General features: G+C 32.8%; 2 protein-coding genes across 4 annotated transcripts; both read left to right on the forward strand.

Annotated features, from left to right (window-relative positions):
* Nucleotides 1-3,905: 3,905 nt before the first annotated feature.
* On the forward strand, nt 3,906-8,542 carry LOC123229625 (NAC domain-containing protein 7-like). 3 transcript variants are annotated; one of them, XM_044655549.1, is made up of 6 exons: nt 3,906-4,045; nt 4,595-4,776; nt 5,459-5,685; nt 5,786-5,968; nt 6,964-7,255; nt 7,964-8,542. In XM_044655549.1, exons 2-6 carry the CDS (start codon nt 4,617-4,619, stop codon nt 8,248-8,250), a joined length of 1,149 nt encoding a protein of 382 aa, XP_044511484.1. In that variant the 5' UTR covers nt 3,906-4,045; nt 4,595-4,616; the 3' UTR covers nt 8,251-8,542. The 3 variants fall into 3 exon arrangements, with proteins under 3 accessions (XP_044511484.1, XP_044511482.1, XP_044511483.1); XM_044655547.1 differs by lacking the exon at nt 3,906-4,045 and adding an exon at nt 4,371-4,393; XM_044655548.1 differs by lacking the exon at nt 3,906-4,045 and adding an exon at nt 4,371-4,393 and having other exon boundaries at nt 6,973-7,255.
* A 1,959-nt stretch (nt 8,543-10,501) lies between these two features.
* Nucleotides 10,502-14,116, forward strand: LOC123228877. The gene is made up of 6 exons (XM_044654367.1): nt 10,502-10,948; nt 12,377-12,503; nt 12,870-13,009; nt 13,155-13,217; nt 13,296-13,364; nt 13,712-14,116. The coding sequence occupies exons 1-6, from the start codon at nt 10,748-10,750 to the stop codon at nt 13,781-13,783; spliced, it is 672 nt and encodes a 223-aa protein (XP_044510302.1). The 5' UTR covers nt 10,502-10,747; the 3' UTR covers nt 13,784-14,116.
* Nucleotides 14,117-16,159: the final 2,043 nt, after the last annotated feature.

The following is a 16,159-nucleotide window of genomic DNA, read 5'->3' on the forward strand; positions in this document are numbered from 1 at the left end:
ATTAATTTTTATAGTTTAAGAAATGAAAATGATATAACAAATAGACTTAATTAATTTTAATTGTTCATACGTGGATAAATTAATTTTTAAAATTAACAAAAAAAAAATTGAGAAAACAGCATTTAGGTGAGAAATAATCTTTTGACCTTTTATTTTTAGCAAATTAATTTAGATGCAATTTGAACCTGAATATGACCAGCGTACCTGAAGAACCTAAGCAATTACCAATTGTCTCCATGAGTTTCATTGACATAATTATTTGATTTACTTGTAAAAAATAATAATAATAATAATAACCTTAACATTACATTTTTTTCTAACAAAAAAAAATCTTTCAATTTGTAAAAAATTGTTACAGCTTTCAGATAAAATAATTTGACTGGGTCAACGGTTAAGCTCAAGATGCCTTCCAAAGCTATGGAATGATCATACCCGAGCCTTAGGCCTGTGATTAAAGAAGATCCAGGCTACTGTCATCCTCACGGCAGCCAGAGCTTGAGGATTAGGCCCGGTCTCGTCAGAGTCAGTATTCGATTTGATTAAAACTGTATTCAAGTCAAAGTTTTAATTCATTGGTCAATACAAGTCTGGTTTTAATCCCTTTTTAACTATTCTATTTATTTATTAATAATATTATTTATCCCATCATTAGTATGTATTTGAACCATCTGAGTTGTTTGGTTAATATGCTTTAATTTCGAAAATGGTTTTCAAAAAACTGAAACCATTTTGGTTGATGGGTTACAGCCAGGGTTGGCCTTAAATTGAGTCTGTATGAGTTTAAATTTGAGTTCAGTTTAAATAAATCTAAAATAAGTCAATCTTATATGAGTTTGAATTATTCATCAAATTTTTTAATTAAAAATTTTAATATAAAATAACATCGTTTTAATTAATATATATTAAAATAATATCGTTATAATAACAAAAAATAAATCAAATTGAATTCAAACTAAATTTGAGTTTGTCTTTTACGAGTTCGAGTTTGACTCAACTCACATCTAACTCTAGTTACGGTCGCAAGTTTAAACTTGACTTAATTCGAATCTAACCCTAATTATGGCGAACCAATACATTTTATTCAATGATAATGTGTGGGAAGATTTTTATATAATTTGTTTGATTATTGTATGATAGGGGATATGAAATACATAATTATTTGTTGGCATAATAATTGTATCATTATGATTAGAGCTGACCTATATTTGCATAGGCACAGCCCAATTTTCTGCAACGATACTGATTGTTTCTGGATGTGGATGAGAAAACTATTCTTGAATTTTAAAAGCTGTTCAAAGTTTTGGCCAGGCTTGCCGCCCTGTTCACAAATTATCCAACTACTAAGAAAGTCCTTTAATCGAGTTTCTTAGGTATAGGATTAGATTTAATATGAACTAAACTTGAAGATGGTTAATTTGAGATTAACTCAAATATTATTTTTTCAAGTTTTTATCTTTTCAATTTTAAAAATCATAAATATTCACTTATAAATAGTTAAACTTATTAGTTTTAAAAATAAAATCATTATTTTATTTGTAATATTAAAAATAAATTAAAATTTAATCTCGTTTTTTTTTTTTAAACTTGAAAAACTAAAAGTTTTCTCCAATGATAAGTTTTAAAAACTGACATTTCCCCATTTAAGGTCTAGTTTTTAATCTTTAACGCTATCATCGACGACGAAGAATTCTCGACGTATTATCATACTTCGATGGTTTCTCTCTCCTCCTTTAAAACTCTGGCTGATGAAGATCTCATCTTCGTCTAAGAAGCTGATTATCTTCCTAGACCTTTTTTTTCTGGGAAGACAATTATCTTTCCAGACAAAAACAAGATCTTCATCTTTTTGTAAAAGATCTTCATATTTTCTGACGAGATCTTCACATATTAGAGTTCTAAACGAGGGGAGAGACACTGTCAAAGTATGATGATATATCGGTAACTCTTTATTGTCTGCGATGACGTTAGATTTGATATTGAAAATTGAAAACTAAATCATAAGAGAGAAATGTCATTTTTTAAAACTTGGTCTTAAAAAAAACTTTTAGTTTTTGGGTTTAAAGAAAGGGAGGGGGGGAGGGAGCGGGGGGAAGGAGAGAAGAAATTAAATTTTAAAGGATTAGAGTTTTACTCATTTTAATTATTTATAAATAAATAAATAAGATTTTTAAAATAAAAAAATAAAAATTTCATAATACAATATGTTTTAAGTGGGAATAAATCCTTTGGCTAAATATTATAATAAAAATAATATCACTTACACTTTTAATAATATAAGCAAATTACTCTATATCTCTCTAAAAGTTTTTATTTCTTTCCCCTTCCACTTCACCCTTATAACATCTTCTCAAATCAATAATTACATTAATTTGGTATGATTTCAATTGAAATCACACTAGTCAGTTTGATTCCGATCACTGTCAACAGAAAAGGTCACCGACTATTATTAAATATATGTAAAAGGAATCCAATAAATTTTTGGGATAAAGTATTATTTAATTTGACTTTTCCTTTAATTTTTCAACATCTTGATAGAAAATTAATATATTTTTATAACGAATTTTTCAACATTTTTGGGATAAAGTCTCTCTGCGCCGATGAGTTTGGGTGAAGTTGAGGGGGGCCGTCGGTGGAAGAAAAACCGTTGGGAGGGGGAGACGGCTGGCAATGGCGCTGGAGAAAGTGAAAAGGTTTGGAAACTAAACCCTAGAGGAGAAAATGCGATCTTTCAAACCTAGCTTAGGGAAAAATGTTATTTTTTAAACTTTTAAAAGGGAAAATGAGATTAAATTTTCAAGAGTTAGAGTTTCATTAAATTTAACCGGTTATAGATGGGTGTTTGATATTTCCATAATTAAAGGTGAAAACTTGAGATTGAAGTATACCTTGGGTGAGAAATAGTCATCTAGCCTTTTATTAATTTTAACTATCTATAAATAAATAAATAAAAGTTTTAAAATTAAAAAATAAAAATTTAAGATTAAAAAATACTTTGGATGGAAAATAATCCTTCCGACTTAAAAAGGCATCCAAACTTGTTTGAGAATTTTCCTCTAGCCTGGTTATTAATATGATATTTTGATTATTTGAAAAACTATAAATTCTATTTTACTTTATTGGTTCGGTCGTTCTTCAAAGTCAGCGAAAGGATAGGATGGTAGACAGATTCCTCACGTAATTGGCTTGCCACTTGCCACTTTTTCATTTGGAAAACATTTTTTACTGGATATTTGTAGATTCTAGAATACTCCAATTTATGCAGGGCTGGAGTATCTCAGTTTTTACCACTCATACTAGGCCAAATCACCATGTCCCATCCAAGATTAGATGAAATAATTTTAGTTTTGAAAAAAACATTCTCATCCATCATTTCATTCAGTTAACGAATTTTGTTTGTTTTTATTTTTTGAAAAGAATTATTTTTTAATTCAATGTAAAATTAAAATTAAAATTAAAATTCAATATAAATATTAAATTTTAATTTTAATTTTAACAAAATTATTTCATTAATAAAGTGGATGTTGGGTAAGAATTTAACTTTTTTCAAATTTAAAGGATGAAGATATCATTTTATTAAACCTTGGGTGGGATATAATCTTTTGGCCTTGATATTACCTACCACCTTGAATGGATTAAATTTATATTACTGTGGCCAAGCAGCTCTTGAGAATTTACCCATTCAACTGTAAAAAATAAAAAAGATATTGGCAGTAAATTCAAATTATAAGATGCCGGGAAGTAAAAACAGGAAATTTCTAAGAAAGGGAGACAAAAGCTTTTAAGAGCACTGAGTAGGTAACAGCTCTGTCATTTGCAAATTGCAAATTTGCATCAGCAAGCCTACGAAGAGACTCCACGTTGCACTCACCAAGTGGACACACGCAGATATAAGATCACCGCTAATTACTAATGCTAATTGCTCAAGCTTAAGCAGTTTCCGCAGTAAACGATTAACCATAGTTAGTCTTCGCCTCGCTCGCATCCTATAAATACCTGGCTACTTCGACTACACTAAGGAATCGCGTTCCACTGTCCTCTTCACACGGTGAGTATTCAGGCTCCCTGTTTCTTTTTTTTTTAAAAAAATTCTTTACTGCAATTATAGCTTAAGTTTGTTTACCCTCCGTTTGATTGATGGGAAAGTGGATGAGTGTCGTCGTTTTTTTTAAATTTCCTCAACATGAAGCTCCTGTTTGAATCTTGTTTGGCTAGGTTAAGGATGGATTTGGTTTTGTTCGGATTCTAAGTGGAGGAATTGATTTGGTTTCTTTTATTTATTCGCAATTCATTGAAATTTTTATTTTTTTGACTTGTTAATGAGTTTTGCTTTTGTGATGTAGTGTGATTTCATAATTGTAGTTCGCGAGGAAGAGTAAAGTTTGTATATGTATATGTATGTATTAATATATATGAAATTGATAACGAGATTTTCTTTTGTGATACAGTTTAACTTTGATGATAATTGTAGTTCTTGAGGAAGAGTAAAGAATATTTTATGATTAAGCCCTGTCATCGCTCTCTTGAGTTTATTAATACTGTTTAGACAATATGTGACGACTGAACCATACGTCTAGTTTATTGCAAATTGTTACAGGCTCTGCTTGAATTGGGTTAGGATGTGTCCTCCAGCAGCTTCCCCACTCCCTGATATTGATATTTCTTCTCCTTATGAGGAGTTATTTGGTTCTTTGGAGAAAATGAACAAGGGATACCCGCTTCCAAGCAATGTGATTAATGATGTGGATCCATACAATCATATGCCCTCAAATTTACCTGGTATTATTTTGTTTATCTAATTTACTGACTAAAACATGTTTCTGGTGCCTTCACTTCAATATCATTTGAGTTTTACAGTTTGCCTGATCTATTGAACACGATAGTAACACATATTAGTAACAAAACAACTGGTTGAGATTGACTAGGTTTGAGAAATTCTCTTTTATTCAATTCTACACAAACCTCAATGGAGTATTTAGGATGGATGATCTAATGAGGTCTTGTGACTTATGATTTAACATGTGAAGAATTTAGCATACAAAGAATTATGGTTCTAGTTTAGGTATTGCTGACATTATCAAATTCCTGGTGTGTGAGTTTGTTTACTTGTCTTATTCTTTTTTCCTAATAACTTGTTATGAAGAAAGGTTGTAGGGCATGAGAGTTCAAGTGCTCTTATCATCTCTTGCGTTCATGAAACTATAGACATGTAAGAAAAGTTAGGTAGCTTACATTCTGGGGCCTTATATAAGTGTTTGCATATTGTAAACTTAAGCCAATAGATCAGGGACTAATTCCTTGTTTATAAGTTTTTGCTTGTATATTCTCTCTTATTGTGGATTTACTGCTGTTACGCTGACATGTATAACAATTTTGTACACTAATCATGGCATGCTAGAGGTCAGTTTGGCACTGTGATAATGGAACATTAGAACTTATTAAAATTCTTGCTATATGCCAGATGGACTGTGGTTCTTGGTTTCTTGCAAGGACAACAAAAGTGTACAGCACGGGCATTGGAAGGCTAAAGGGGAGGCCTGCGAAATATTCTCCAACTCTCTCATTACTGGTTGGAGAACGACTCTTGAATTTTATGAGGGTCAAGACCCACATGGGTGTAAAACCGATTGGGTAATGCAAGAATACAGGATAACGCAGAAGAAATGGTGTGAAAGCAAAAAGGCAGAGGTATTCTGCTAGCCCTATATATTTATGAACTATGTTTATATTTTTTTAATTCTCAACCCCACTTGCCAGTAAATTGACAGTATGGTTGGACAATGTGCAGGATGTTAGCTCACTTTGCAGAGTCTTCTTGATTGATAGATCAGGTCCTACCCATGAAAAAAAGCAGAAAATGGCTGCTGTATCTGCTGCAGACATAAACGGTGGAACCCACATTGACCCAGCAGAGTTAAGTTCTGCAAGAGTTAATCATGATAGAGATCAAGGCTCTACAAGCAAGCACCAGGTATTCAGCCTTAACATTCTGGCCTTCATTTCTTGATGCCTGGTTTGGCTTTTGCATTGAATTATTTGTCAGTTTATAATTATGTCACACTGTTTGGCATCATGTTATGTGACAATTTAGTTTCCAATTAAATTTTCACACCCATTTTAGCTATTTTAGATAATTAAACTTTTCAGCAGTTGTGTTTTAATGCAGGCACTTAACCATCACATTTAATTATTTGCCTTTGTATGGCTTTGTATCTAAAATACTAGCCATTCTGTCTAACAATTGAACATATGGATCTCTTGATCAGGGCTTAAATGTTTAACTGACAGGTGAGTTCTAGATTTCAATTGTTAAGAATCAGTACTTGGCAAATTTTCCTTTTTTTTTTCACCACTTTTTGGATAGGATTTTTAAAGAGTATCAAAGAAAAAAGAAAAAAGTACTATAAAGTAGTCCAGATTTCCTCTCTAGTCAGAATCCTCCTTACATAGGGGACAACATTTTTTACAACAATCACATAAGCACAGTTAACGTAAACAGTGTAATAAATGAACTGACAGCGTAGCCTTGAAAAAAATAAACAGAATCAGATCAAGATTCCTTCCTGTTCATTATGAATAAGGAAGAAACACGCATGTTGAAAGTTTTTAGAAACAGAAGTCCAGATAGATGAACTAATCTAGTTTTGTGCCACGAAAGACTGACTATTTCCAAATCACTCAAGACATGACTGAAACTGCATACTTCCTCATGGTTCACAACTTAAAAGATTTATAGGTTTAAAATTTGGTGAATTTCGAAAGGTCAATTTAAGATTATCCAATGCGTACATGGATGAGTTCAATTATCTTGTGGAGGTGATGATAAGTAAGGCAAATGGTATTAATAATCAGTTGGTATTTTCTGTTCTAATGGATATACAGAGGCTTTTTTTTCCCTTTTATGGTCTTTTAATTATTTGTTTCTGTCGGTTTTTTTGAGCGGTGGTATTCTAATTCTGTGTTAAGGTTTTGCAGGTGAATAATGATAATGATGAGACAAAAGAGATGCCTGCTATGGAGAATCATTTATCCAGAGATGACTACCTGGAATTGTTGGATCTTGTCGACCCACTATCACCTTCTTCAAGTTCAGAAAATTCAAGTTGCTTGACCATGTCTTCAGATGAATATTTTGATTCATGGGCTTTGTTGCAAGAGCTAGAAACTAAAAATAACAATGGCATAGCTGCAAAGAATGCAGGGTACAAGTATAGTTTTCCTACATCTCAGAAATCAAACGAAGTGGTTATGTTGCCAGGTATCCTAGATTCCTTTTCTTTGTCCTCTTACCTTTTGTGTTGCATGTGAATTTTTTCAACTTGGTAATACTTTTCATATTTCACTTGCAAACATATTTGATTTTTCAAAAATTCATGAAACCTAAACTCTCATTCTTGGTTATCTAAGTAATTTATCTGTGACTGTGAGATTATACTGCTGGACAAATGGTTTATAAATTGAGCTGGACTAGTTTGACAGAAATTTGGCAAAGTTGCTTAGGTTGGCGGTTTTCTATGTTATTCTTAAATTTCCATCCCCAGTTAATAAAGTGATGGATTCCTAAATTATAGAGTGATAGTTGAAATCTAATGCACTAATATTCTACATAAGTTCGAAGATTAACTTATGACAAGATGATCATTCAAGCCTTATTGCAGTTACTCATCTTGATTTAAAAATCATAACTGAATAAAAAGTAAGAGTAACTGTTTGTCAAAAAGCGTTTACAATTTGATCATGTTGGAGAGTTATTTAATATTAGGAATCCTAGCTTTTGTTAGATGAGAGGATTTTGAAACTTAATTTAAAACATTTGAATTTGATTCAATAATGAAGTTTTTACTTTGTTGATATACAATTATAAAAGTATTGCCTCTGTTGAAAAACCTGTTTTCCCTTCCATTTTTCTGCTGTATCGATTACTATTATGAAGAGGAAGTTATTCTGATTTTTAATTTGTCCACAGCGTCTCTTGTTAGCTTAGAAAGAAGCAAGTCTACAGGTGAAGAATTCTTCAAACGCGGTTCTTCGACACCTTACTCAGCCACGGCGAATAGAAATCTAGACCAACTTGGTGAGAAGCAAGTGATCATAGTTGAGAAAGCAGACTACAAGGATGAAGGTCCATCTAATCCTCAATACCCTGCGATATCATCTGATAGAAACTTAGCAATTCCAAAGGGGGGAAGGAAGCCTACTAATGGCAGAATTAAAAAGCTTAAGAAGAAGTACTTCTGCTTTATGCCATTTTAGTTGATGCTCGTATCATTTCAGACGTAGCATTAGATTGCCATTACCATAGTTCTAGGCTAACGCACTTGTCAGCCCAAATGTGTCTATTGTTGTTGTGTCAGTTTAGTTATCTATGTTTGTTATTGATTGATAAAGTTTAAAAAATTAATGAATATCAAGTCTAGGCTAAAAAGATGCGGTGACTGATCTGTTGAATAGAATAATAGCAGACTTGGAGCTTCTTTCTTCGTGTTTGTAAAGATGTCAAATAGCAATTCTCCTGTTGTAAAGCTTCTATGTGTTTTATTGGTTAGACTATGGTTTGGATAGGATAATGCTTGAAATATTTCCGTATGTTGCCCCGACCAAACAACATCAACCAAATTATATTAAACATGGAAACGTGAATTGACCGTTGACCTAATTGATGCTAAGCTGCATGTGCCTGCTTAACTATGCTTGAGCTAGGCCCAAGTCAAGCTCTCTGTCGAAGGAGCATTTTACATGTTCTCCAAGTCCGGGGCTGCAATACTTAATTATCACTTAGCCTGCGAAAAAAAAAAAATGGTCACAGTAGATTGTAATCATAAACAACAGACATAAATACCGCTGGCATTCTATAGTATAAAATATTGTTACGCTTGTGGGTGGGTGGGTGGCTGGCCACCCGGGATTTGTTGTACTGAATATAAATGCTGGTGGACAGGTCTCTTTAGGCCCACTAACGGGCCTGTATAAGCTGATTCCATTGAGGTGGTCACAGCTTTTGATTCATCTTTCATTGTATTTGTACGTTACACTTATCCATTATGTTTTTTAGTCAAAACATATACATGTAAATCCGAAAATTGAAGTGATGGCAACGCAAATAGGAATGGATTCGAGTCAAACTAGTTTAAGTTTGAATTTACATTCGACTCAATAAAACTGAAATTGAGATAGCAATCTTCCGACAATATTGTAATCTCTCTAATGACAATGTTCATTCCATTGATTCAAACTGATCACATTAGCAGTCTTTTGAGAATGCATCAGCGTGAATGAGTTTGAGCTCGATTTAATTCGATTCGAATTGAATCCACCCTTCAATATAAATGGATGATATTCACTTAGATTACTGAGGAAAGTTGTAGGAAGAAAATAGTTATGTGGTGGAACCCAGTGTCTTGTCTGAGTTAGCCACATACCATATAAGGGATGCTCAATGCGACTATCACATAAATCCGTTCCCAGTAATTCCAACATTTTAATCTTATTTTATTTATTTTATATTTGTAAATACACAAAAGATCTCTCGTTCGTCAATATCCACATTTTTTAAGAACAGAAACTTCATAGTGGAGTTAGTATAATGTATTTGATAAAGATAGGACACACTTTTCACTGCTGTCTGTCACCACGTAAAGACAAAAGTTGCTACCACTGTATTATTTCGGATCTCCATTCACCAGCCATCTCAAATTAACTCTTAGGATTAACCAATTTTGAGATAAGATTATCAAAAATTGATTTAAATTAAATTAAATCGAATTAATATAATTTATTAGTATATTTTTATTAAATTTCTTCTTGGCTCTATGGTTTTTCTTTATGCCAGGGTGTCAAAAAGGGCCACTCCTCTTTCAACTTTATGATCATTACACAAGTTATGTGAACATGTCTGCTTTTTCTACTACTATTTCGGCCTACACCTTCTGATCCGACGGCTGCTTTTACATCCAACGCCGACCACTTTCATGATCCTTAGATCAACGGTTCATGTTTCTTAGCAGTGGCGGGAAAATAAAGTAACGAAAAAATTAGTTTAATTTCAATTGGAAAAAAATAAATATGTGTATTATTTATTTACCTTTTTATAAACGACAGACATATGTATGTGTAAGTGTTGGATACGACAACACCGACGGAAGGTAGAGCCTGGACCCACTCCTTGAATTTCGGCTTTCCGTTACCTGTAGTCTCCCTCCTTACGTTATTTTTTCCACTAAATTATGAAACTGACCCTCTTCTAAAGGACTATTTTTTGTAAATTTTATTGAAAACTACGAGGGTAGGCATAGGTCATAATAGTCATTTCACAATGCCCACAACCCGCTTTTCCACAAAGTCATATGGTCAACCCATTGTAATAAAAAACTTCCCTAATCTAGAAATCCAAAATCGCAACTTGAGCTATTTTCTTGCTGTTACGTGTCAAGTTTCTATTGGTTTGTTCTTGCTCGTCGGGATTCATAGCAACACAGCCAATGAACAATACCGCTCGCTCTCATTTTCATTTCTCTCTCTCTCTCTTTCTCACTCGCACACAAATAACACACTCTCTCTCAACTTTCTCTTTCCTGCTCTGTGTTTTCTCTCTCCAAGAAAATCCCATTTTCTCCTAAATTCTTCTCTGTTTTGCTTTCAGAAACTTCACATTTAAACTCGCCAATGCACGATCTTCAGTTTACATACAATTTCGACTCATAAATGTTGATTCCTGATAGTTTATGAGTTTCCTGTTTTCGAAACAGAGATAATGCTTGAAACAATGGAGAGTTCAGTTAATGGCGGGTTTTCACACTTGCAGAGCTGTGGAGATAGCAGTGAAGAAGAGCTATCTGTGCTTCCACGTCACACTAAGGTTGTAGTTACCGGGAATAACCGTACTAAATCGGTTCTTGTGGGCCTTCAAGGTGTTGTTAAGAAGGCCGTTGGCCTTGGGGGCTGGCATTGGCTGGTAATTATTCTTATTTCATTTGATTTTAGGCAGAATTTTGTTTTTGAAGTTTTTTAAGTTTGAATTTTGTATTTTAAAAGCTCAATAATATATATTTTTAATAATGTGGATATAAATGGTAGTTTTGATTTATTATTTGTTGCAATTTTAAATCATTTCAATTAATAATTAGCCATTTTTATTTTTATCACTTTTCTCATTTTTAACAAATTCTATTTATATTTGATTAATCTTACGAATGTTATTTGTTTTTTAAATTTCAAACCATGGTTTTTTGGATGAAATTTCATATTATTGGATTTTCATATGTGATTTTTTGAATTGGAGTGTTATTTCAGGTTTTTAACTTGTAATTTTGAGGTTTGTGAAATGGATTTTGCTTGCATGTTCGTTTTTGTGGATGGATCTGGAGTTTGGTTAAGTTCTGAGCAATGTGAGATTGATTTTTCTATCAAAAGGAAAAAAAATTGCAGTGGGCTTTTAATTGTCTACTACTTTTTCTTTCTAATTTATATTTAGTGCTTCCATGGATTAAGGTTTTAGTAGTGTTGGAGCATGCTACTTTGTGATATTAGCTAGGAATTTATATTTGCATTTGGTTGTCTTTGAGTTTGGTATGATTGGATTATGTTTTGTATTCTTGATATAATTCATTTCATTTGGGATGGTCTTTTCCTTGCTTACTGTAAGAACTTCAACATTTTCTTTTTATGGATTTTCGTGTATCATATTTAGCACGATTGAATTGTTGAAAATTTATCCACGATATAGCCTTGATCTACATTTGCTCTATAATTATTTCTAATTTTCATGTTTCCTTATTAGTCAATGAATTTTAGCTATTTTTATTCGGAAGTGCTCATGTTTACTGACTTCCTCTATAAAGGTAAACAATAAAAAACCGAGGCATATTGAAAAAGAACATATGTCTATCCTGGGTTATGACATTACAACTTAATATCATTTTTGCTTCATTTCCATTTCATTTATCAAGGTTAAACTAATAACGAAAATTATCTGCATGCACTGTTCTTTGAACTGTTTTAGGTTGAAAAAATGATGACTTTTTTTTTTCTTTTGAAGTTTCCTACATTTTTGTTACTACCTAATAGTTTAAGATTGAGCTTGCTTTGTGTTTGAGCTGGTCTATTTCTTCAAGACTTATTTTCATTTTTTTTCTAACAACATTTACACGTTTTTCTTATCTATGTTTTAGCTATTTGATTAAATGTCTATTTTCATGTCAATTTCAGTTATAGTAACTGTCTTAATAAGATGGGCTTGGTTTTTAGATAGAATGCAACTGATTTTTCAAATAAAAATGGAATTTCCCCTTGCCCTTTTCTTTATTCTTTATTCTCTATTATCTGAAAACTTGATTGTTTGACTATGATTTTATATTTGCCTGCTCAATTGATTGAATAATAGGTTCTAACTAATGGGATAGAAGTGAAACTGCAAAGGAATGCCCTCAGTGTGATTGAAGCTCCTACTGGTAATGAAGAAGATGATGACCTTGAATTTGACAATGGGCCTTGGAATGTATCAGATATGGGTGAGTTTGCTTTTTCAGTTATTTATTCCTTATATGTTAAATTTTGTGCTCCTGACATCAATTTTTAGTTGCATGATTTAAGTGGGACAATTTTCCGGTGTCATTACTAATTTTGTAATGCAATTGAATATACAAACTTGTGTGATTGTGCTCCTTCCCCTTTTTCTTTCTATCATTATATATATGAACTGCTTGTTTTGTGTTTGGAATAATGCATTATTTTTAAGAAAAGTGGTTGAGGTTGTTACATAGGATCCATTCTCTTCACCTTTTACTTTCACTATAGCTAAAAGCGGTTTTGTCTCTCATCTTTTTCTTTTTACAAGCCCCACCACCCTAATTCTTGCTTGTTCTGTTTCTTTCCAGCATCCGATGACACTCAAAAGTCCCACAGATCAAGGCATAGAACACATAAATCAACTGGTTCATCTAACAAGACTATGAGCAGGTCTCTCTCTTGTGACTCCCAGTCAAAGGGATCTGTTACTACTCCCCATGGGTCCATGGTATAAAATTTTCAAATTTGTGTTTACTTTTATATACTAATTTTATTTATCACCATTCAACTGTATTAAAAAACATACCAAAAGAAGTTGATAATGTAATTTTTTTCCTACTGGTTCAATTTCCTTTCAAACATGTTTGGTGCAGAGGGTTGACCTTAGCAAACTGGAAATGGCTGCGTTGTGGAGATATTGGCGACACTTCAATCTTGTGAGTTTTATGAAGCAAAGTTGATGTTTAATTCTTGTGCCTCATTATTCTGACAATAAACATTATGAAAATTTCTAGGTGGATGCTATCCCCAATCCATCAAAGGAACAACTAATTGATGTGGTTCAGAGACATTTTATGTCACAGGTACAGGCAGGACCCCGCACTGATTTCTCCTTTTTGTTTCTTCCATAGATCTGCCAATTACTTTTTAAAACCCCTACCAAAATCTCAAGACAGTTTTTCATTTAAACAATCTATCTTATCCCAAAAAACAACTCTTCCCCCTTTCTCTTTTTCAAATTTCTTTTTCTACTCAGGCAAAACAATTAATCTAAATTTGTTATTCTCATAAATCTGTCTTTTTCTTATGCAAAAAAGCAGTTCATGAATGCCTTTTCACAATTAGGTTGATCGTTTCAGCAAATATATATAATATTATATAATAAAAGAATAATTGGTAGTTTGAATTAATATTTGTTTTATTGGTGAAGCAACTGGATGAGCTGCAGGTGATTATGGGGTTTGTTCAGGCGGCTAAGAGACTCAAGACAGTATGCAAATGAGGTGGAGATGGTAATAGTTCGGTTGTGAATGCTAACAGATACTGGTATCCTCCTAATGTCCTCTTTCCTTACCCTTGTAGTGATAATATATATGTAACATATGTATCCGTGGTTTGTTTATGGATGTATTTTTCTTTTCAGTAGGTTGGTTAGTATTTAATGAGTTATAGAGCTTCTTTCATTTTGGTAGCATAGTTAGTTTGTAGATATATCCTAAATCGGTGACTAGACCTTTAAGAAGTTCCTATGCCTTTCTCTTTCCTTCTAAGCTTTGTTTTATGTATTTTCTGACTTGGGGATTCCCTAATTGTATATATTCTTCGTTTCTGACCATAACCATTCTCCTTTGTCTGTTATATGTGCTGCATTATAATATTATCAGTCGGGTACTTAGATCATGTGTCAACGAGTGATTATGTAATTTTGAATTAAAAATAAGAAACCACTTAATTACAAAATGACGTATTATATGGGTAACCAATTGAATACCTGCTCATAGCATTGCTTGTTCTTCCTAACTCAAGTCATACTTGGTGCTGTAATTGTACTGCTGAGTATTAATTGGACTCTAATGATAATGTTAAACATGAACAGCAGTAAGCTTTATGTATTCATTTCATATGTACCCATGAAGCTGACCAAGTGTGAATTGTGCCGCGGTAAAAGCCATTTCTGTGGTAAGTCGCAAGATGTCTTGCATTTTTTCAATTCAAATCAATAATACAAGCGTCCTGAGAAGTCAAAATTCTGAGATTTTAGTATCAAAATAGGACCCCACTCACATAAATATGGATCGGTTTTGAGCCTCATCCTTGCCTTTCCAATTATACCAAAAGTTGAAATGATTGGTAGAATGATGGTAACAGCCATTAGGCACTAGTCATATCGTTAGAGAAATAACAGCAGATAATCCTAATTCCACTTTTTTCTCCGCAATTTATAGCTTCCATCTAGGAATGCTTGCATCTAGGAAATCAATCGAATGCCTAGGGATGGATCTCAACGCATGGATTGGATCAAGTTGGACATGAGTTGAGTTAAAGCTGTATCCAATTCAAATTTGACATCTTTTTTTTTTTTTTTGTAATAATATAATATATTATTTACTTTTTAATAATATTATTTTTCATGTGAATAATATTGTTTACCTTGATTATAAATGATAGTTTAAATAAATAAAAAAAATTATATATAAGAGAATATGAGTTCAAATTTTTTTTATTGACACATTAAAATCAAACATTTAATTTAATAATTATAAAATCAATTATTAAATTTAAAATTTATTCTATTTGATATCATTGATTTAGTGACATAGATAGGCTGATTGAGTTCAAGTGGGTTGCTTGTTAAAAAACAAAAAAAATGAACATGGTTTATCCCCGTGAGGCTGAGGCTGTAAATAGCAAATACAATCTAGTACAACATGTTAAGCATTATTGGAAGTTAGACTTGAAAAGCTAAGTCAACCTTTGGCTTTGGATGCCGTGAATAATGGGTTTTGATTTTACCAAATTAGTGAATTACTGTACCCAAGAGGTGACCTGGTACACATAGCGTTGCACCTTTAAATATCTCCATTTTATTTTATTCTCGTTGCTTTTAGGTTGAGTATTGTGTGTGGAAACAGTGATTTTGACTACTCAGTTGAAAAGGGGCTTCTGCTTTGCCCACGCCAACACCATCCCCGATCATATTCTTCTATCTTTTGAAACAAGTGACAGTTGTCCTAAACTAGGAACAACTAAGGTAGATAATTTGTATTTAGAAATGGAGTAAGAGCAGGAGCAGCATGGTCAAAAAAGAAAGAAAATTGCACGCCAGTAAAGCTGTTTGGTTGATGGCTAGGCTCTACCTATTTAGTATCTATAGCTTTTCCACACTTGTAAATTCAATTTATGGGTACATAAAGTCACCATAAATTGAATTGAACCCATGTGCACTGCCTTCTCCCCTCCCCTTCTATGTTTCCGCGGGGTAAAACAACCTTGCCTTAAAAAGCAAAATAAGTGCACCATTTTTACCCATTCCCCACTGAGGAAATAACAGGTTGTGCATAGTCTGAGCATTGTTTCTAATTGATCCATGGCTCTTTTATGGGCACGGCCAACCAATTCACTCACCACCGCCCCCTTCCTAAAATCTATTGCTATTACTTTTGCTGAAACTATTGTTGTTCTTAGTTGGATACATATGGAAGTTAGCATTTTCGACAACAATCATCCGTACTGCTTTTAGTTAAAATCATTACTATTACTCGAAAATAGGGGTGTATATGAACCGATTTGATCCTGAACATTCTTTAGCTTGAGTTTAGTTCCAGTTTGTCTAGTCAAAATTAAAGATGATTCGAATTTAATTCGAATGAAGATGATT

The sequence above is a fragment of the Mangifera indica genome, chromosome 11 (genome assembly GCF_011075055.1).
Source record: "Mangifera indica cultivar Alphonso chromosome 11, CATAS_Mindica_2.1, whole genome shotgun sequence".
Lineage (NCBI taxonomy): Eukaryota > Viridiplantae > Streptophyta > Magnoliopsida > Sapindales > Anacardiaceae > Mangifera > Mangifera indica.

Coding starts and splice junctions, on each gene's coding strand:
- LOC123229625 (XM_044655547.1), top strand. Junction 4,777..5,458: donor TATGCCCTCAAATTTACCTG/GTATTATTTTGT, acceptor GCTATATGCCAG/ATGGACTGTGGTTCTTGGTT. Junction 5,969..6,963: donor GCTCTACAAGCAAGCACCAG/GTATTCAGCCTT, acceptor TTCTGTGTTAAG/GTTTTGCAGGTGAATAATGA.
- LOC123228877 (XM_044654367.1), top strand. CDS start 10,748: ATGCTTGAAACAATGGAGAGTTCAGTTAATGGCGGGTTTTCACACTTG. Junction 13,010..13,154: donor CTACTCCCCATGGGTCCATG/GTATAAAATTTT, acceptor TGTTTGGTGCAG/AGGGTTGACCTTAGCAAACT. Junction 13,218..13,295: donor ATTGGCGACACTTCAATCTT/GTGAGTTTTATG, acceptor GAAAATTTCTAG/GTGGATGCTATCCCCAATCC.